The sequence below is a fragment of the Dama dama genome, chromosome 11, assembly GCF_033118175.1.
Source record: "Dama dama isolate Ldn47 chromosome 11, ASM3311817v1, whole genome shotgun sequence".
In the NCBI taxonomy this organism is placed as follows: Eukaryota; Metazoa; Chordata; class Mammalia; order Artiodactyla; family Cervidae; genus Dama; species Dama dama.
Window position 1 is genome coordinate 5,578,297 of NC_083691.1, and position 21,157 is coordinate 5,599,453.

At 42.8% G+C, this 21,157-nt stretch overlaps 1 protein-coding gene across 4 annotated transcripts in view; it reads right to left on the reverse strand.

The window, feature by feature from the left end:
- The window catches only part of NUP214 (nucleoporin 214), an 86,901-nt gene extending 66,573 nt beyond the window's left edge, over positions 1 to 20,328 (reverse strand). For 3 of the 4 annotated variants that reach the window (XM_061154387.1, XM_061154386.1, XM_061154385.1), the window contains exons 1-13: positions 20,173 to 20,328; positions 17,596 to 17,791; positions 16,820 to 16,971; positions 14,687 to 14,885; positions 13,722 to 13,792; positions 13,137 to 13,200; positions 12,403 to 12,506; positions 11,100 to 11,206; positions 10,403 to 10,469; positions 8,030 to 8,156; positions 5,958 to 6,119; positions 1,848 to 2,307; positions 754 to 932 (exon numbers count right to left, since the gene is read on the reverse strand). In XM_061154387.1, the coding sequence (XP_061010370.1) occupies positions 754 to 932; positions 1,848 to 2,307; positions 5,958 to 6,119; positions 8,030 to 8,156; positions 10,403 to 10,469; positions 11,100 to 11,206; positions 12,403 to 12,506; positions 13,137 to 13,200; positions 13,722 to 13,792; positions 14,687 to 14,885; positions 16,820 to 16,971; positions 17,596 to 17,791; positions 20,173 to 20,217 (1,933 nt within the window). In that variant the 5' untranslated portion in view covers positions 20,218 to 20,328. The remainder of the gene's footprint in view (positions 1 to 753; positions 933 to 1,847; positions 2,308 to 5,957; positions 6,120 to 8,029; positions 8,157 to 10,402; positions 10,470 to 11,099; positions 11,207 to 12,402; positions 12,507 to 13,136; positions 13,201 to 13,721; positions 13,793 to 14,686; positions 14,886 to 16,819; positions 16,972 to 17,595; positions 17,792 to 20,172) is intronic. The other variant, XM_061154389.1, reaches the window with a different exon arrangement.
- Between the last annotated feature and the right edge of the window lie 829 nt (positions 20,329 to 21,157).

The following is a 21,157-nucleotide window of genomic DNA, read 5'->3' on the forward strand; positions in this document are numbered from 1 at the left end:
AATAACGGCAATGGCGGTAGGGAGATGTGGGTGGTGAGCAGCAGACAGGGAAAAAGTGTACGTGCGGTGTGGTACATTTCTTCTGCCCTAAACTGTAAGAGATGTGAAAAGACGAAAGGCTTGTTAATTCTTTAGGTCAGGTTAATTCTTTAAAAAAAAAGAAAGAGAAATCCAAGATCACCAAACTATAAATTCATATTTAAAAAAGAAAGAAAGACATAAAGGAAGTAGATCATGATGTTGACTTTCAGGGAAAGGAGTGGGTATTCAGATTAAAATATGCAGCCTTTCCGAGGTTTGAAAGAAGAAAAAGACAGGCTGGGTACAATTGCTCATGGAGCTGTATAATGCGCTTCAACTTGGATATAACCATTATCACAACCTTTATTTTAAAACTCTGCTTATGGCAGGGCTGAGTGTGAAAATCCAGGACAGTCACCAGAGGAAATAAGCAGAAAGCCACTGCAGGTTCCTTATCATCTATGTGTCTTCAAGACTTGCTTAGTGACTGACCTCCACGGAAGGCAAGCTCTGCGTGAAGATAAATGCCCCACAAAACAGAGACAAGCACTGAAGCCATTATGAATCTTTCCAAACCGGAGTACAAAAGCCATTGGACTTCAGTGTGAGTTACAGGAAGCAAGAAAAGGGAATCCAGTCCAGCTATGTTGGCTAGGATTTTTAAATAACTTAGAGAAATGCTAATCTGGGAATTTGGGACTGAGCTTTGAAGCTGTTTGCTTAAAATCATACCTGATGCCGATGGAGTGACTGAGGACTTGGATGACAAGGAACTGGATGATGCTGAGAGGGGCGCGGGGTGGCTGAGAGGTCCAGAGGAAGCTGGTTTGGAGGCCGAGGAGAAGGGCAGCATCGAGGAGGGTGTGCTCTGTGAGTTGTGAACAGGAGCAGAGGTGGCTGCAGCAGTGAACCTGAAAATGGCAGCCCGAGTGGATCAGAATAGCCTGCTGCTGTGGGATTGTTCTCAACAGTCATGAGTGATCATCAAAAGGTAACTTCCTAGACTCTTCTGCCTTAAGGAAGTGCAAATGTTTAGCTCTTCTTACAAAAGGTGAAGGCTGCATGGAAACATTAATCATCTGCTTATTTGAAATGAAAATATCAAATACATATTTAACATGATGACAAAACTAAGTTTATCATGATATAAAACATTTACTATCTATCCTATCAGGCTGAGTGAAAAAAGAAGGTGGGACTCAATTGGACTGCGGAGAGTTTAGTACCCTCCTTTTGTCAAGGAAATTTCTGAGGACTCGTGGGATAATCATCTCTGGGGAAGGAGAATGGAAGAGGAGAGCAGGTCACCATCTCTGGGATGCTGACGGTCTACTAGGAAGGGGAAGTAAGTTTCACCTAAAAGATCAAATGTCTGTAAACAATATAACTATACAGCATCAGATGACTAGTGAAATAAATCATGGTGTTACACAATGGAATACTAGGCAACCTTCAGAATGAAGCAGCTGCATGACAATTTAATATCAACAATGACAGCAGCTGGCATCCCCTCCACAGTAACAAGGGAAAATACAGAAGAGTGGAGGGGGAAGCTGGTAGTATTTACATTCAATGGCAATTATGCAAAAGGTTACAAAGTATAAGGGATACTTCTCTCAAGAGGCTTATATTCTGGTGGTGAGAACAAAACAAGCAGGTACAGAAGTGAAAAAATAAGATACACGTAGGACTTCCCTGGTGGTCCAGTGGTTAAGAATCTGCCTTCCAATGCGGGGAACTTAGATCCCTGGTCAGGGAACTACGATCCCACATGTAAGTGAAAAACAAGCGATATTTCTACCTGTCAAACTTGAAGTGTTACTTACTTTTCGCTAAGGTTGACCTTGACTGCGGGAGCTGACGGTGGGAAGGTGGCCTTCATCCCCACATTTGGAGCTGACACACTTGGCATTGGTGTGCTTTCCAGGGTAGGCTTAAAACCCGATGATCCAAAGGAGAACGAAGCAGCTGAGGGAGTCATGGGAGAGGCCACAGGCGTGGGCGCCAGGGAGGCTTGAGAAGGAGGAGCAAAAGAGAAGGGCGATGCACCAGAGGCCAGTGCTGCTTTGGCACCGTCAGAGCCACTGGAACTCGGAGGAGCCTCCCCAGGGACAGAACCAGAGGACTTCAAGGATGAAGAACCAAAGGAGAACACAGCAGAAGGCAAAGAGAAGGTGGAGGTGGGGGCGGCCTGTGATGCAGGCAGAACAGAGGCAGGAGCTGCAGCGGCTGGCACGTCAAGCTTCTGCGGGGCCTGAGGGGAGGTGGGGGTAGTAGGAATACTTCCTGCAATGAAACACAGGGAGGAAAAAGGAAGAGACAAGTTAACGCCATGACAGTGGAGGTCCACATCACAGAAAGCAAGTGGAAAAGGGCTGGTGGAAGAATGAAGCCAGAAATAATTGATCCTCATTCCAAAAGGAGTGGGGAGAAGAAATGAGAGCTGATGTTGAACTTTCCATAGCAAACATTCCATATGGCAAGATATCTAAAACTTTGAAAGAAAAAGAAAATACAGAAAGACATTAGACTAACAGGACTTCATAAACACCAACTTGAGTAATAAAGAAAAAATACACTTCTCGATGTCACAGTGAAAAGTCAGTCACTCTGCAATATTTTATTATCAGGAAAAAACTTTAACTCAGACCTACGCCTCTTAATAGTCACTAAAACAACTCCAGTTTAATCAAAGATATATCTCCTTTGTTTTGAGATATACAAAAGGATATATATAACTATATCTCAAAACAAAGGCAGCAAAAAGTGAATTAAGTCCAAGTGCCTAACAACCTGATAAACCCAAAAGTGACCCCTCAAATCACAAAAGGTAAAGATTTGACTAAGTACAAAAACAGGCATACAACCAAAAGGTATACTGAAAAAAATCTGCAGATGACAAGTAATATGTTTTATTTTTTAAATAAAAATTGAGATTTTAAAAAATTTTTTGAGGAGTTCTCTGATGGTCCAGTGGTTAAGCCTGCCTGCCAGTGCTGGGCAAACGGGTTCGATCTCTAGTCTTGGGAGGATTCCACACTCCTTGGGGCAACTAACCCCATGCGCCACAACTACTGAAGCCCTACAGTCTGGGCTCCACAACAAAAGAAGTCACCACAGTGAGAAGCCTGTGCACCGTGTAACGAAAGAGCAGCCCCTGTTCACCACAACTGGAAAAAACCCCACGCAGCAATGCAGACCTGGTGCAGGCAAAAATTAATCAACATGAAAAAACAAAAACAGAAAAGCAACAACAAAAATCTTGGGGACTTTAAATTTTTCATTTATTTATTTCTTAAACTTTTTGGCCACGCCTTGAAGCATGTGAGATCTTAGTTCCCTCACCAGGGATTGAACCCACACCTCCTGTATTGGAAGCACAGAGTCCCAACCACTGGAATACCAGGGAAGTCCTGAGACTTTAACAGATAAATTCTGGGAATCTAATTCACAGGAAGAAAATATATACATTCTCTCTAGTCAAAGAAACAAAAATGAGGCATACTTTGGTTCTCTAAATTATCAAAATATAAATACATATAACCCTCTGGGTGTGAAAGGGTAAAACAAATCTGAAACTTTTTGTTACCAGGTACCTAATTTAGCAATCTTTCAAGAAAACATTTTAGTATTAAGTCTCAAAAAAATCATAAAAAATGGACCTTGTAATCCCAATTCTTAAGAATAATGCCTATGAAATAACTTAAAAAATGAAAAAGATATTTAATACAACTCAATGGCAAAATATACTCAACAGAATATTAAACATCCTTAAATAAATCATAAGAATTGCATAAGAACCTGGAAAACACTTAAAATTTAAATAAAAGAACTCCATATCAACTATGTATATAATATGATCACAACTATGAAGAAAGATGTTTATGGAAAAACACTGGAAGAGAATACCATAAAAGGCAAGTTTAAAATTTTTTCTATTTTCCAAACTTTCTATAAACAAGCTAATTCTCTAAATTCTCCAAAATTATTCTCCAAATAACTAAGAAAGCAGTATTTTTCAATCAAAACACTTATAGATCTTCATTCTTTCAAACTGTCAGAGATGATAGTTAATCCTCACTGTATCTAAAAGAATGAAATACCTAGGATACAACCATGAAAATGCTGAGCTTCCCAGGTGGCGCTAGTGGTAAGGAATCCACTGCCAATGCAGGAAACATAAGAGATGCGGGTTTGATTCCTGGGTTGGGAAAGACCCCCTGCAGGAGGGCAGAGCAACCCACTCCAGTATTCTTTCTTGGAGCATCCCCAAGGACAGAGAAGCCTGGTGGGCTACAGTCTATAGAGTCTCAAAGAGTCGGACATGACTGAAGTGATTTAGCACATAAAAATTCCACTTTCTGAAAATAGAGAACCCCAAGTAAATGTTCAGTTCTTTCAAAGTATAAAATACAAGTACATCTATTCCTGGGGCTTTCCTGGTGGTTCAGTGGTAAAGAACCCGCCTTGCAATTCAGGGGTGCAGGTTCAATCCCTGATTGGGGAACTAAGATCTCATATACTACAGAGTAACTAAGCCCGTGTGTCTCAACTGGAGAGACCGTGGGCTGCAACGGAAGATTTCACATGCCACAACGAAGAGCTGATGCAGTCAAATAAGCAAGAAAAAAAAAAAAAGAAAAAGGAAAGAAAAAGAAACAAACATCACTCCCCAGGCTCCTGACTTCACGAGGCATACTGCTTATTACATATGGACCCAGAAACTGGGTGTAGGGAGTTCAGGGGCCTGAGGACCACTTAAATGGAAGGAAAGCACTCACCAGCATACACTGTGGTGAGGAGGTTCCCCACAGAACAGCGCTGACAGTCTATGCGAGGCACCTAGTGTATCACCTGGGTCACACTGAGAGCTGGCAGGAGCCCAAGTAGCCAAGCAGCTCTATTTACGATGTACAATTCACTCTGCACTGGGAGGCAGTGTGCTAAGACACCCTTAAGTGTTCTCAACCATTCCCAAACCCACTGGTCCACATGCTTCTTACCAGATAGAGAACTGGTTACACTATGAGCTTTAAAAACTGTATTAGAAGAGAAAAAGCTTACTAGTTATATACTCACAGAATTCAAAAAGAGAAATACTAGTGAAATTCCAAAATATGAAACAACGCCCTTCTAAAAAGTTTGTTTTGTTCTCACAGGTCACTGTCATTGAGAAAATGCTGAAAATGCAGACTGGCATTTATATGTATGCATTTACGGACATAAAGAATATGTACCAAAATGTTGACTGGCTATTGCTTGATGACTAATGGGCTCTAAAGTGCTTTTGTATTTTTCAATTTTCCTCCAATAAGCATGTATTACTTAAGCGATACCTTCAGGGGGTGGGGGGTGGCGTGTGCGGGGGGAGGAACTGAAGAAAATTAAATACAAAGATAAAAGAAAATCCCATGTTCTCACCACCCAGCAGTGGCCACTATCTACATTTTAGTATCTTACAAGTCGTTTTTTAATGTATATATTTTTCTCATAAAAAAAGGATTCGTAGTACTCTTTCATGGCATGTTCTGCCCTTTCCCTGTTAACAAATATAACATTCTTAACTGTTACATGGCATTTCATTGTATGGATGTACAGTCTCTTAACCAATTTCTCACATTAAACATGTTGGGTTTCAAATCATATAATATGGGGTCTTACAACAGGGTATTGTCAGTAAATTACCTAACAGGATCCATCGGGTTGAGCTTCCTTTTTCTCTAAAGTAAAGGTTGACGAATAAAACTTGGGGGTGAGACAGCAAGTACGTGCATGTGTTCAAGGGGAAGACTGGTCCTGCCTTGAAGAGACAGACAGGCTGACAACGATGACACTTTGTGACCTCACAGCGTTCATCCCAGCAGACACTCCTGTTCGAGCCTGCAGGACCCCCTCTCAGCCACAACCAGGGTGGGGGAGGCAGTGGAGGCACGCACCTGATGACTTGGGTTGCCGCTCTCCTTCCAGTGAGAGCCGCTCTGGTGTCCTGAGGAGGGACCTCACGCCAGGATTCTGATTGATCATGTAAAAAGGACAAAGCACACCATCTGTTGAAAGTAACATAAGCACTGGAGCAGGTGGAAGAGTCTTCTCCTCATCTGTTAAAAAAGAAAACCAAGGTAACAGAAGAGCCAAGACAATGGAAGGGCCCAGGCGCGGGAGGTGAAGACAGCCTGAAGTGCAAGGGGTTTCACTGGACTCATCTGTATACAAGCTGCAGTTGGTTTGCTCTGATTTGGATCTAAACGGCGTTTATGAACCGGCTCTTTAAAGCAGAGCCGTGATCAGACGGCCAGTGTCCTGCCAGCTGCACACAGAAACACCAGCAGTTGTGTAATGGCTCTGACTCTCCCAAAGCTCTGATTTTTACGTGTGTCCCAGTGTCAGGGAGACAGGTTCAGCATTCCCCCAACCGATACAGGAGTCTCCAGGAAAAATGACAGAGACTCTTGGGGAAACCACACTGAAGGACACAGAAAAGTGAGTCCTATTACTTTATAGTCCTTCACAGTTGAATGATAAGCATGTATTTTGTCAATTAAGTCTTCGTGAGAATCAAAAGTAACTGAGCGAATCAGACCAAACAGCCTGGTCAGGGAAAGGACAAGGAACCCAGTGGTGCCTGACGCGGATACCTCTCTAAAATGAGGCACATAGTATATGCCTTTGTAAAAATATATATATATACAGTCCCAGTTTTATTCATATAAAACTGACAAATAAAAACTGCTATGTACTTAAGATGTATATAACATGATTTGAAAGACACACATACTGTGAAATGGCTACCACAGTCAAGCTAATAAACACATTGATCAGCTCATGTAGTTACCATTATAGTGTGTGGGGAAAACTTTTTAAAAAGTTTTTATTGGAGCATAGTTGATTTACAACGTTGCATTAGTTTCTGCTGTATGGCAAAGTGAATCAGTCACACAGACACCCACACACCGACACACCCACGTATACACACACACACGTATATACACACATCCACTTTTTTAGATTGTTTTCCCATTTCGTCATTATAGAGTATTGAGCAGAGTTCCCTATGCTGGTAATTAGTAATGTCGAGCACCTTTTCATATACGTTGGCCATCTGTATGCTTTCTTTGGAAAAATGTCTATTCAGGTCCTCTGCCCATTTCCTAATCAGGTTATTTATTTTGTTTTGCTACTGAGTTGCATGGGTTCCTTATATATTTTGGATATTAACCCCTTATCAGATATATGCTTTGTAAATTTTTTTCCCATTCCATCCCACTGCCTTTTCACTATATTGTCTCCTTGGCTCTTTTTTTTGTTTAATTCTCTTAATTTTTAATACAATTTTTAAAGGTTACACTCCATTTACAGTTATTACCAGACACTGGCTATGTACACTAGCTCCCTGTAGTCTACCTCACACCGAACAGTTTGTCCTGCCTACTCCTCCACTCCTGTGGTACTCCTCCCTACGTCCCTCTCCCCACTCGTAACCACTAGCTTGTTCTCTAGATCTGTCAGAAAGAATATGTCTTTTCTCACTTTCACATTTCACGGGACTGCAGCCCCGCCAAGATGCAGCAGGGGAAAAGACAGACTCAGAGCACATGCTCAGGCCCCATTTGGAAGTCTGTGCTTGAGGCCTCCATTTTCTTATCCAAGCCATCGAACCAAGTGGTGGGATACACCACCTGCCAAGGAGGCCCTGGGAAACCGGAAGGGGCAAAGAAACAAGGCTAATGAAGTCGGTGTTCTGTATTTTATCCATATTCTTACATACACAGACACCTGATACACAGACACACAGAGTATGTGACCTTGGTCAATGAATATCCACTCAAATCAGATGAGTATGGTACAGTGCACTCTGTCTCACTCTTCACACAGAGACATGCCACGACAAGCGAAAAGCGCACGGCAGAGCAAGTTCTATCGTGAAAATGTAGAGCTGGATTTGAATACTAACCATGATGGGAAGAAGACTATTTCTGCCTGCAGCTTAGCTATGTCAGACTATACTTACTGATGGTGATTTCCACTTGGTTAGTGTAATCTATGGCAACTCCCATGGGCAAGGAATCATCACTCTTGTCTGTCACAGGCAGTTCAGCTCTACTAGAATCCTCCAACAGCCAAGATTCCCAACTATTCTGGAAAAAACAACAAGTAGAAGAGGATACTATGTTGGTTAGAGCTTTCTCCAGCGCTGTTCAAACAGAAGAGGAGAAAAAGGGAACTCACTTGGTTTAGTATTGCATTCTCTGGGACTCTAAAATCTGGAAACATAGTCTAAAAGCTATGAACCCCTCAGGAAGCAAGGGGTTCCTTTTCCAAGTCTTTCTATCTGTTCCTGGTGTACAAAGCTCCTGTCTGGTGAACAAATATCACTATCACGAACGTTCTCTGACGTGTCTTCCACCACATCCAAGCGGACTCCTAACACAGTGGGACCATCTAACAGCTGCATGGAGCCAGTCAGCAGCTGCCCTGAGGAACCTGGATGGGGACCAGGAGCGCCAGGGGACAATGACTGCAGTGGTGAGCACACAGTCTAGAATGCTGCCAGGTGCCCTGTGCTCACTTGACCACAGAGACAGAAGGTGACCTCAGTTCTTGTCTTCCTAGTTATCAGTGTACTTCCTCACACTCGTCAATTTTCCTGCCACTGGATTCCTTGAGAAATCACCATATCTTTCCAACAAACTCCCCTTTGGCTCATGTTTGCTTGAGTGGGATCCGTGCCCTACAACAAATGACTCCTGGTTTTCAAAAATCATGGACATTTTGTCTAACTTTCAATGCTGACCAAAATTGGGCAGCATGAATCAAAGGAGGAATAATGATCAACGAGAAACAGAAAAACAAAAAAACTGTTCAGGAAAGAAAACATAATCGTGGTCCAAGCCTTAGGCATGAAGTGAACAGTCACATTCACAATAACGTTAGTAAACGAAACGGGTTTCCAACTTTGAAAAACAATCAGCAATATAACAAAGAAGGCTTGCTAATCACTACAGGGCAAAATACAACCAATATCAGCTTTGATTTTGTGGAATATGAGATGCAGGTCACAACAGCTTAAAGGTGGGAGTCTCAAGGTAAGGGTGGGTACTGAGATGGTACAGCTTGGTAGATCATAAGAGATGGTACATGATAAAACCATAAGAATTGAAAGGAAAAAATATCACTTAAAGTTCAAAGATAACAAGTAGAAGAGACTAAAACAGTGCTTTAATCCTATTGAAAGGAAGGACGGGGGAATCTGAAGGCCACATGTGAGCTAAATCCTCATTTGCCATAATGGCCAATAATTTAAAGTTAACAATCAATAACCAGTGATGCAATAGAGTATTATTTTGGGATAAGGAGGTAACCATTGAGAGAGAGAGACCACAAGTTAAAAATGGTCTCTTTTAGAGAACAGGACAGACCAGGACAGAACAGGAAGGGCTGCTTTTTCACGTATAAGCCCGTTTCCACTACTTGACTTTTCAACCATGAACATAAATTACTTTGATAAAAAGCAAAAATCCAAGTGTTTTTTAATATGTGAATACATAAAATACTTGTGCTATCAGGAGATCGTTACTGAAGTTAATCCAACAGCAGCAACTCAAGAGTGCTGGACTCTGAGAGCTTAAGCACTTATGGTGGGCCACCTTGCCACTCTGAGAAGGATGGATAAATGTTGACTGGTTGAAGAGGCACACTGTACCTGTGCATTGGATGCACAGAACATTTTCAAACTCCAGGCAAACTTTTAAAAAAGAAAGTTTCCGGCTGAGGAGCTGTGTCTCCTGTGCAGTCACTCTGCACAATAAGGGTGGCGCACCATGACGACCACAGCCCGCTTCAGCCTGCGAGGAGCACAGAGCAGGAGGAGGGAGATGGGGGCTTGTCTACACAGATGCTTTCGGCTTTCTGGTGGTTTTCCAAACAGAAAATATTTCTGAAGAGTCACAGTTTGGTTTGACTTGCATGCCTCTCTTCCATAGTCAAGGATGGGTTATAGCTAACTGAATAGAAGAGGCAGATTCAAGTAATAAGGGGAAAATAAAGACAGTTAAACAGAACAAAGCAGAAAAAGCCTCCTACACACCCAGGTACACTCCTATTGGAATACATTTGATTACGACTATGGTTATGATGTATTCATGGAGGGTGGAAACAAACAGAGGGCCTCAGATAACACTGAAGGAACTGCTAAATTCAACACCTAAGTCTGTCCAACACAATATCCAAGCCATTTGGTCCACAGCTTTTTTAAGCTGTGCTCTCATCCAGAAACTTAATAAAAGGAATGTGACATCATCTAAATCTTAACCTCACGGTTAAACCCCTCCAAAATCTCTCTCAGAACATCATCACATAAAAGTGACAAAAGAGAAACGTTTACCTGGCTGCTTTGTCTCGCAAGGATGCTAACTTCTGTGGAAGCTGCGGATGCTGCCAGCACTAAATCCCTTCAAAGAATAAAACCGGAAGACCATTAAATTCAAACGGCAACAGGTGTAGCTTGACTTGAGTCAGTGGTGACACCTACAAAGCTTTCCTCTAGATGTCAAGGAGAAAGGCAAGCTTTTCTACCTTGTTGAAGGTAAGAAGATTTTGGATGTAAAGCTTTACTTTTTATTTAGTCCATAGGTCAGAGGCCTGGAGACTCAGCCAACTGTCTCCTAACTTAAGACAAAGGAGAGACACTACAGAATCAATTCAGATCCCAATAAATATACCACCCTGTGGAGAGAACAACCTAACTGAAGGAAGAAAAGGTTTGTTTCAAGTAATCCATCTTTCAATGGGACACTTCAGCTCAGAGGGAAACTTCTAATGTGTTCCTTAAATATCCATATTTTCTTAAGTCATCAGTGGAGTTATTGAGAAAATGGGATTTTTAAGTTTAGCGTGTATTTGAGCTATATAATTCAAGACTGGGGAAACAGATGTAGTAGTCAGAAAGGCATTATCCAACATGAGCTGAGCATATGTTTAGGGCACCTCCAACCTCTATTCCCCTCTCTGACAGAGAGGAGACAAAACAGAACAAGCAGGACAAAGTGACTCAGGTGTGCCCTCCCTGGTCCACAGCTCACCACTCTTCAATGTAGCTGAGATAGTAATGATGCTGCCTCTCGGTACAGCTGCCGTAACAGGGCTCCATGAAGTTCACAAACACCTCAGGGTGCTTTTCCTCTTTTTTCTACATTGAAGAGAATGAGGAAAAAAAAAATTTCATGGGTGATTTTTCTTTAATTCTACAAAGTTAAGAATCTCAAAAGATAAAATCCTTTAAGTTTTATGAGAAAATATACTAAAAAAAGAAAATACAGAGAGACACCATAAAGACAACACTGAGCAATATGAAGAACGGAAACACTGGCCATGGACTAAACTGAATTCAAACTTGTCTGTCACTTCAGCATGGATAGATTACTCAACTTCTCTGATAATGTTTTCTCCTATGTATGATGGACCTACACCTAAAGGAAATCAATCCTGAATATTCATTGGAGGGACTGATGCTGAAGCTGAAGCTCCAATACTCTGGCCAACTGATGCCAAGAGCCAACTCACTAGAAAAGACCCTCATGCTGGGAAAGATCGAAGGCAGGAGAAGGGGACATCAGAGGGTTAGATGGTTGGATGGCATCACCGACTCAACGGACGTGAGTTTGAGCAAGCTCCAGGAGATGGTGAAGGACAGGGAAGCCGGGCGTGCTGCAGTCCAAGCAGTCGCAGAGTCAGACACAACTCAGAGACTGAACAGCAGCAATAGATGATGGACCTAAAAAATCTACATCAAAGGCTGTTTTAAGTGAGATATGAAAGGATATGTAGAATGTTTCTAATCTAGTACACGGAACATAAATGGTACTCAGCAAAGCTAGTGTTAATATTATCCCTGGGAATAGAAAATCTTAATCTTGAAATAAGGCACCTTAACAAACTTATTTTTAAAATCTGATATTGTCAGGAACCCAAACGAGTTAATAAAAACGAAGCACTTTTTTCTCATATCAGATTGGCAAAGATTAAAAATGGTACCACTGCATATTGACACACTTTGTTGTTCAGTTGCTGAGTAAGTGAATGAATTTTGAAAATCAAGGTATTTTCTTGCTTTTCTAAAATGTCTTCATCAGATTAACACCTATCACAACTCACAGTTTGCAACATAAAGTTTTAGGATTTTTTCACCATGTGACTCAACAATAGAATGTGTTCTAAGTGGACACCACCATGCTGGTCCTCAGGCCCCTAGTGCAGCATTAAAATCTCACACCTCAAGTGGTATCATGGCGAGTAAGGAAAGGAGGGTGAAGCCTAGAGCCTCTAACTTTATTAGAAGACTTCTATAATTCTCAAATAATCAAGACACCCCTTTCAAACACGTACCGGGAGGAGAGCCATCACCACATCTGGAGCCGTTTCCAAGGTCCCATCCGCCGCGGCATACACTATCGTGAATTCGTATGTACCGATCCACAGAACATCCAGAACTGAAAAACACACATCCTAATAAACCACCTTTGTGCTTGGAATAACCCCTGTACATTATAAAATTATCAGCTCATAGATAAACAAATATCCAACTACTACAGCTTTTAAAAAGGTCCAGACTTCACTAAATATAATTCACAAAGACTCAAAAAGCCCAAATTCATTCCAGAGTGGTGTTTTCCCCCCAGGAGACGATAATCAAGGCAAATAATCAAGAATTCTAATTAAAAAAAATATACATCAGGACCCATTTAATGTCATTAACCAAGTGACACAGGCATCTACCAGAGAATTACTGCTCTAGCGACGTTAACTGTGTGTGTATGCTGTGCTTGGTCATGTAGTCGTGTTCACCTCTGCCACCCATGGACTGTAGCCCACCAGGCTCCTCTGTCCATGGGATTTCCCAGGCAAGGAGACTGGAGTGGGTTGCCACTTCCTTCTCCAGGAGATCTTCCCATCCCAGGGATTGAGACCTAATTAACTAACTGAAATAACGACAGTTTTCACACAGGAGGCACCACCACTTTCCTGAGCCGGTATGCAGGCACCTCACATGGTCTAACATTTCTGCACGACAGACAATGCCTCATTAGACGTTAGCCCAGTAAGAAAAGCAGATGTGTTACCTCTGACGGGATGGTCTGCCTCATAAAATGGAGGACAAGGAATGACTTTTTTTTCCTGCAAAGTCTGAAAGAGATTTGAAAAAAACAGTGTCAAACAAACAATCCTCAGACCACAAATCCAACAACTGTATTATCATTTTACAGGCTAATGCCCTAAAAGAACATGTACCAAATTTCATGTAAGGACTTTTGGTGATGATAAAGAAGAAACAGAACCTGAACCTCAAACCTATTCCACCACATTCACCACTCTGTACCCTGCAGAGAACAGGGGGAATACACATCATCACAGGCCTCGGTACTGCCCATGAGCCTCTCCTTCTCTCCAGGTCTGATCAGACATACACAGATTCTCTGCCAATTTATACTCAAGAGTATTCATGAATGTTATCTCTGGAAGACCACAGGGAAAGGATGACAGAGTGGACACGCAACAACTCCTTCCTGCATTCTCTTGTGTACAGACAGATGTGTTGCAATTAACATAAATTACATTTTAATAGAAAAAAACAGCAAAGATACTCCCAAACCAAGCCCAGAACAGTTACTTGATAAAAATGCTCTGAAGCCCAAGGCAAGACTTACAGGAAGATACTGGACAACAGTTCCATTCTGCTTCCCCACAGCCAGCTGCTTTCCTTTGGGGCTCCAGCACACTGGGTAAAGAAAAGAATGCTACCAATTAAAAACGGAAGAAAATGGAGCAAACCAGGAGATATGTACCAAAACAGCCATGTAATCACCACTTCAGGCTTCACTGGTGGCTTAGCACTCAAAGATCCACTTGCCAATACAGGAGATGCAGGTTTGATCCCTGGGTCAGGAAGATCTCTTGGAGAAGGAAATGGCAACCCACTCTAGTATTCTTGCCTGGGAAATCCCATGGACAGAGGAGCCTGGCATGCTGCAATCCATGGGGTCACAAGAGTCCAACATGACTTAGCGACTAAATGAGAACAATTACCACTTTGTGTTCCTCTTTCTGTCAGTCCATGGAAGACTGTGGGATCATCCTTACTTGGTAAAGTGAAAAAAGAAACATCATGTCGATGACACAATCAAATTGGGATTTATTACTGGGCCACTGAATCAGTTGCTAAAAATGCTTTTTCAATGGAGTATTGCCCAGAAAGCTGTAAAGTGCAGAAAACTCCAGTCTTTAGATAAATCAAGGAGTATAGAAAAGGTTTTCAAATATCAAGAAATCTTTCTCTTGCTTCTATTGGATATTTTCTAATATTTTCCCCTAAGGTACAAATGACTGTTTCAGAGTCTGACCTTTTAGGTCAAAATAATTATTTAAACAACACAGTTCTAAACCAAACATTTCTATACCCAAACATTTCTTCAGAAAACCCAAGCACATTGAAGGTAAATCATGTGTGCTATTTGGCTTCAAGGACAGTAACTAAGGAAATAAAATACACACTCTCCACTTCTACCAAAAAACAAGGATGACAAAGAGCCCCATTTGCTTTTTCCCTCAGAGATTAATTTTTAAATAGATGACCATTACCATATGTTACAGGATAATAGACTTTAGTACTCACCAGATGTTACTCCTACTGTGGAAGGAAGGGTCGCACACACTTTCACTGTCTCTGTGACTTGTAGGACTGCAATGCTGCCATCAGCCAGACAAACTGCCACCATGGAGGAAACTGTAGGGTTCCACTTCATATCAATCACCAAGCCTCCCACATCTTTCAAGAGCTTATGATATGCAAACGGGCGTTTCTGCTGTTTAGCCTTTTAAAATAAATGCCCAGAGGCAAAAATAGATAAATACAGAGACATTCAATGGTCCAAGAAAATTATTGAATATGCAAGTTTTCTTAAACTACAGTTTGCTTTTCCCCATGACCATAAAAAAAACCTGTAGCTCGATACAACAGTCTATTTGTTACAGACAATTTTAACATAATTTTGAAAATGGCCATCAATTATTGTAGCATACTCAGAGGGACTCTCAACAGGGAATACACAAATGCAAAACAATGGATAAAGAGCAGATACAAAATAAAAACTGAGACTCTGCTTCTTAACAGTGTTGGGCCCTTGAATTTTAGAGAGTGCTCATCTTAAAATACTGCGCTTATTTTAATTGGTATGCAGAAGCCCCAGCAGGCTTCAAAATTCCAAAATAGCCTCAGTGAAAGATTTGTTGTAGAAGGCTAACGAAAGATTAATGATATAAAAGGTGCTTCACAACCTAGATGCCCATCAGCAGATGAATGGATAAGGAAGCTGTGGTACATATACACCATGGAATATTACTCAGCCGTTAAAAAGAATTCATTTGAATCAGTTCTAATGAGATGGATGAAACTGGAGCCCCTTATACAGAGTGAAGTAAGCCAGAAAGATAAAGAACATTACAGCATACTAACACATATATATGGAATTTAGAAAGATGGTAACGACAACCCTATATGCAAAACAGAAAAAGAGACACAGAAATACAGAACAGACTTTTGAACTCTGTGGGAGAAGGTGAGGGTGGGATGTTTCGAAAGAACAGCATGTATATTATCTATGGTGAAACAGATCACCAGCCCAGGTGGGATGCATGAGACAAGTGCTCGGGCCTGGTGCACTGGGAAGACCCAGAGGAATCGGGTGGAGAGGGAGGTGGGGGCGGGATCGGGATGGGGAATACGTGTAACTCCATGGCTGATTCATATCAATGTATGACAAAACCCACTGAAATGTTGTGAAGTAATTAGCCTCCAACTAATAAAAATAAATAAATAAATAAATAAAAGGTGCTTCAATATGTATGGTTGAGTCCCTTCACTGTTCACCTGAAACTATCACAACATCGCTAATCAGCTATATCCCAAAACAAAATTAAATGTTTTATTAAAAAATTAAAAAAAAAAAGAAAGAGAGATCACCTGAGACCAGATTAAAGGTGTGCAGGCCCTTTAACACTATTATCTTCTATCAGCAACCCCACCGTTGAACCATTACTACAAAACTCCTCACCAAAGCCTCAGGTTGAGACACGGCTTTTCAGAGGCATGAGCCTGCTGCATCCCCCTTTCCCCAGGAAAGGAATAAAGCTATTCCTTTCTACTTCAAAAAAAAAAAAGTGCCTCAAACAAATAAAATCCCCCAAGTACTGTTGGACACTTGGATGATTACTTAAACTCTTTGGGCCTGTTTCTCCATCTCTGAGATGAAGACCATAATACCAAGTGTATAAGGCTAGTATAAAGCCAAGAGGGGCAGGCATGAATGAAAACAAGGCATGCAAAGCACTAGCACAGGGCCTGGCACGCAGTCAATATAAACACTTGATCTTATTGACTATTACCATTACTAAGCAGCCTGGAATGGAAGAATGCTGCAGTAGGAGGCCAGAAATCTAGTATTCAGGAACTTCTGACATTGTCTACTAACTCTGTGGCCTCAGGCAAGTCACTTAGGGGCCTCTGGGCCCTGGCTGTCTCAAGTGTAAATGAGAAATGACAACACCCTGGGGCAGATAGTGTTACAAAATAATTTCTTGAAGTCCCTATTATCTCAAAGATCTTGATTTATGATTCTATAATTAAGGACCTCTTAAAAACCCCGAATTCAAATCTAGAAAAAGAATTCAAAGGTCAACCAGGAACTTCTGGGTTATGATTCAATACCAGGCACTCTTCTTAGGTCCCCAGAGTTTGCCAGCAGCTTACCTCATTCGACAATGTGCGAACATCAAAAAAAGCAATAATGGAACCATATTCACTGGACATCATGCACACGGACAGTGTGAGATTATCGCAGCTCAGGGCCAGGTGATGTATTGGGAATTTCATAGGAACCATCAAGCTCTGAACTTTATCGACTGAAAACAAAAAACACAGAGCAGAAGATGGAATGTTCGAAGCAAAAGCCACAAACTCTCTATTCAGGTCTATGTGAAAGCATTTTTGCATCTACATAAACATACACACACATACCCTGACACCAAGTTGTGCAGAAGAACTGCAGCTTTCTTATAGATGGCTAATGCTGCACTGAGTATTGTAGGGACTCTCCCTCATACGGCCTGGGGAAACCAACAGTCGCCAGAGCCCTGGTTGAAAATAGTACTGTACCATATTTTTGCAACAATGCTCCAAACATTCCCATTTGTTTGGATGATGCTGTTGTGACAACTAAAAGGCCATGCAGCAAAATTCTTCTCCTAGAGAGCCAGAATCCAAGTTGAACTGAACAAAAATAAAATGTGTGGAACAATAGTAAGCCGTTCTTCCCTCTGAGTTCAGAGGAACAAGTCACCAGAAGGGAAATACAAAGGACCAGAGAGAACACCCAGGAAGGCTTGCCCATCTAGCACTTCCTCTTCTTGGGGATCAACCTCAGGACTAACAGTAGTTTTACTTTTATGTAAAACTTGGGAAGCAAATGACATTAGCACTTCACTATGCTCCTCTCTCTATCATGCAACATAAACCAAGTAACTTACCTATCTTATTAGGATCATCTCCCGGTTTATTCTGAATAAGAAGATTTTTAGTAGAAAAAACGTGCAACCCACTGGCTCCACCAGCGAAGACCAGGCCGTATTTGTTGGACACAGAAAGCAGACTTGAGCGTTCCTTGGGCAACTCCTCAGGAGAATCAAAGATTCTCACTTTCTTCAGTGCTCTAAACTGAAAATCCTATGGTGCAGGGTCAAAACAAGATCAATTCAGGGAAAACAGGACATTAGATTACCCGTCATATTCTGGTACAGAAAAATATATATTACCCTGAGAGTAAGGACTGTGTGGCGGGTTTGATCCCTGGGTAGGGCAGATCCCCTGGAGGAGGCAATGCCAACTCACTCCAATATTCTTGCAAGGAAGATTCTATGGAGAGGAGCCTGGTGGGCTATAGTCCATGGACTTGCAAAAGTTGGATGCAACTGAGCATGCACACGTTAAGTTGTACTATACTTATTTTTTCCCCTTCAATTCTAAACCTATCTTTAAATCAAGGTTTTAGTGAAAAGAATGTAAATCTCCTTTTGCTTACACTCTAAAAGACATAAAAACCAAAGACAGCCTTTCTCAGCCTTCATTTGTGTACCTTTATGTTGTTTCCTATGGCTTCCCTTGTGGCTTAGGTGATAAAGAATCCGCCTGCAATGTGGGAGACGTGGGTTCAATCACCGGGTTGGGAAGATCCCCTGGAGAAGGGACAGGCTACCCACTCCAGTATTCTGGCCTGGAGAATTCCATGGACTATATAGTCCATAGGGTCACAAAGAGTTGGACATGACTGAGCGACTTTCACTATACTACACTACGTGGTGTTTTCTACAGGATCCCCACATCCTAATTTCCTTGGATGTGATGTTTAAACATATTTGGTAAAAGATTAATTGAAATAATCTTCTTAATTCCAACTGCATATGGTGATCAGAAATTCACACAGTTTTCCAGGTGAGACCATAGTTCAGTTCAGTCGCTCAGTCGTGTCTGACTGTTTGTGATCCCATGGACTACAGCGTGCCAGGCTTCCCTGTCCATCACCAACTCCCGGAGCTTGCTCAAACTCATGTCCATTGAATCAGTGATGCCATCCAACCATCTCATCCTCTGTCGCCCCCTTTTCCTCCCGCCCTCAGTCTTTCCCAGCATCAGGGTCTTTTCCAATGAGTCAGTCGCCTCAAGTGGCCAAAGTATAGGAGCTTCAGCTTCAACATCAGTTCTTCCAATAAATGTTCAGGACTGATTTCCTTTAGGATTGACTGGTTTGATCTCCTTCCTGTCCAAGGGACTCTCAAGAGTCTTCTCCAGCACCATAAAGTTTTCAGTTTTTTGTTAATTCTCATCCTGATAACTTCTGGGTGTTGGTAATCAGAAACTCAATGGGAGACCACCATTTTCTGAGTCTGTGGTTCTAAAACCTTTTTATCCTTCTGCCCCCAACCTACATGAAGAACAGGGCACACTCTTATTGGGTTGGTCACCCTTGGCAGAGATTCTCAAGAAGAGACTTCTACTCTTAACATGGTATGGATTACTATACTACTTCCTAATGCATTTCAGTGAGTTGTTGTCCAAATGCTTAAAATCTTCCCATAACTTATTGATATTTCCTATCTATGGACATGAGTGTGAGCAAGCTCTGGGAGCTGGTGATGGACAGGGAAGCCTGGCAGTGCTGCAGTCCATGGGGTCGAAGAGTTGCATATGCCCGAGCGACTGAACTGAGCTGAGATTTGGATCATCTCGTCCTCTCGTTTCCTGACTTCAAGAGGATTTCCAGCACCAAGAACGGTCTCCAGTTCTAGTTAATTAAAGGACTTGTGGGCTCCCCTGGTGGCTCAGACAGTAAAGAATCCGCCTTCAAGGCGGCAGACATGGGTTCAATTCCTGAGTCAGGAAGATCCCCTGGAGGAGGGCTTGGCAACCCACTCCAGTATTCTTGGCTGAGAAATCCCATGGACAGGGGAATCCCGGGGGCTACAGTCCATGGGGTCCCAAGGAGTCGGAAACGACTAAACAACAAAAACACAACAAAAACTCCTGTAGGATAAGGGATGATCCCTGTTCTGCGCTAGGCAAGCCTGGGTTACAGGCTTGAACTAGTTCAGCGATAGAGGAGAGAGAATCTTTAAAACTGCTCACAACAACCTAGATTTCAGTCCGCCTGTCAAAGGCGGCTTTGAGTAAGTTACTTTCCGAGCCTCTATTTGCTCCTTTACATTAACAAGTACTTACTAGGGTCGCTGTGATAGTTACCAGTGCCTGGCATGCAAGTAAACGCTCAATAAACAACAGTTATTCCCATACTCCGACGACCACATTAAAGTAACTACGATAACTCAGGAGGCTCGCACAAGACCAACAGAGGACGTGGAAAGTACATTCCATGGGGCTTTCACGCCGGCTGCATGGCAGAGCGCTCCAGGATGCGGTAACAAGAATTTGGATCTCCTCACACCGTTCACTCAGTAGACGGGGTAGCGGACACCCGCGCTTCCCGGGTCAGGGAGGCGCCAAGGGAAATACCAGGATTAAGAAAGGGTGGGAGGCCCTGGCCAACGCCTGACCTTCATCTCCCGCTCAGGGATCACGGCATCCATTTCGTCTCCCATCGCGCGGCCCTCAGTTGGTGAAAGGAGCCACCACCGCCGCCGCCCGCGGCCTGGCCCACACAGCCCAGGTCTTTCCGAGGCCAACTTCCTCCCCTCAGAGCTTGCGACGAGCCGCACAACTCGCACTTCCGGCGCGCTTTTGGTGACGGCACGCCTTTCGGCCCGCGGCGTGGCTGAGGAAGGCTGAGAGGACCCTCTGAAGTCGCGCGGCCGCCTCCTGACCACCGCCTCCCATTGGCCGGCTCGGAAGAGTAGGGGGCGTGGCCTGGCAGTCACTGCGCCTGCGCCCGGCTACTCCCAGGTGCCGCCGCTGTAGTCTGCAGGTGGCGTGGACTCGCCTCGTGTGGGTTTCCTTTAGTCGGTAGTGCAAGCGCGAGATATCCACGCTCGTTTCGTTGAGGCTTCACAGTAATCTTTGGATGTAGGTGGTTGTTAATAGTTCCGATTTCAAAGATGTTAGGAACCTGACAAATATTTCCAAGGGGCAGCTCCTGAGAAAGACTTTGGATGGGGTGTGGAAGGAAAAGATGTTCAGAAAGTTGATGGGACGGGGCCTCACCCCTAGTGTTTCTGAAGGCTGAAAGGGGAGATTAAAGGGCCCCAGCGATCAGCTTTGTTTACTCCTTTCAAGGTAGTTATTTCTGGAGCAAGAGCCAGTGAAAGTGAAAGTCTCTCCAGTCGTGTCCGACTCTTTGCGACCCCATGGACTGTACGGTCCATGGAATTCTCCAGGCCAGAATACTGCAGTGGGTGGCTTTTCCAGGGGATCTTCCCAGCCCAGGGATTGAACCCAGGTCTTCTGCATTGCAGGTGGTCTCTTTACCAGCTGAGCCATGTGTAATTGAATCTTCAAGACGTCCTAGTCACCTAGGGATTATCATTGCCATTTAATTGATGAGGCAACTAGAAGCACAGAGAAGTCAAGAAGATTCCCCGGTTC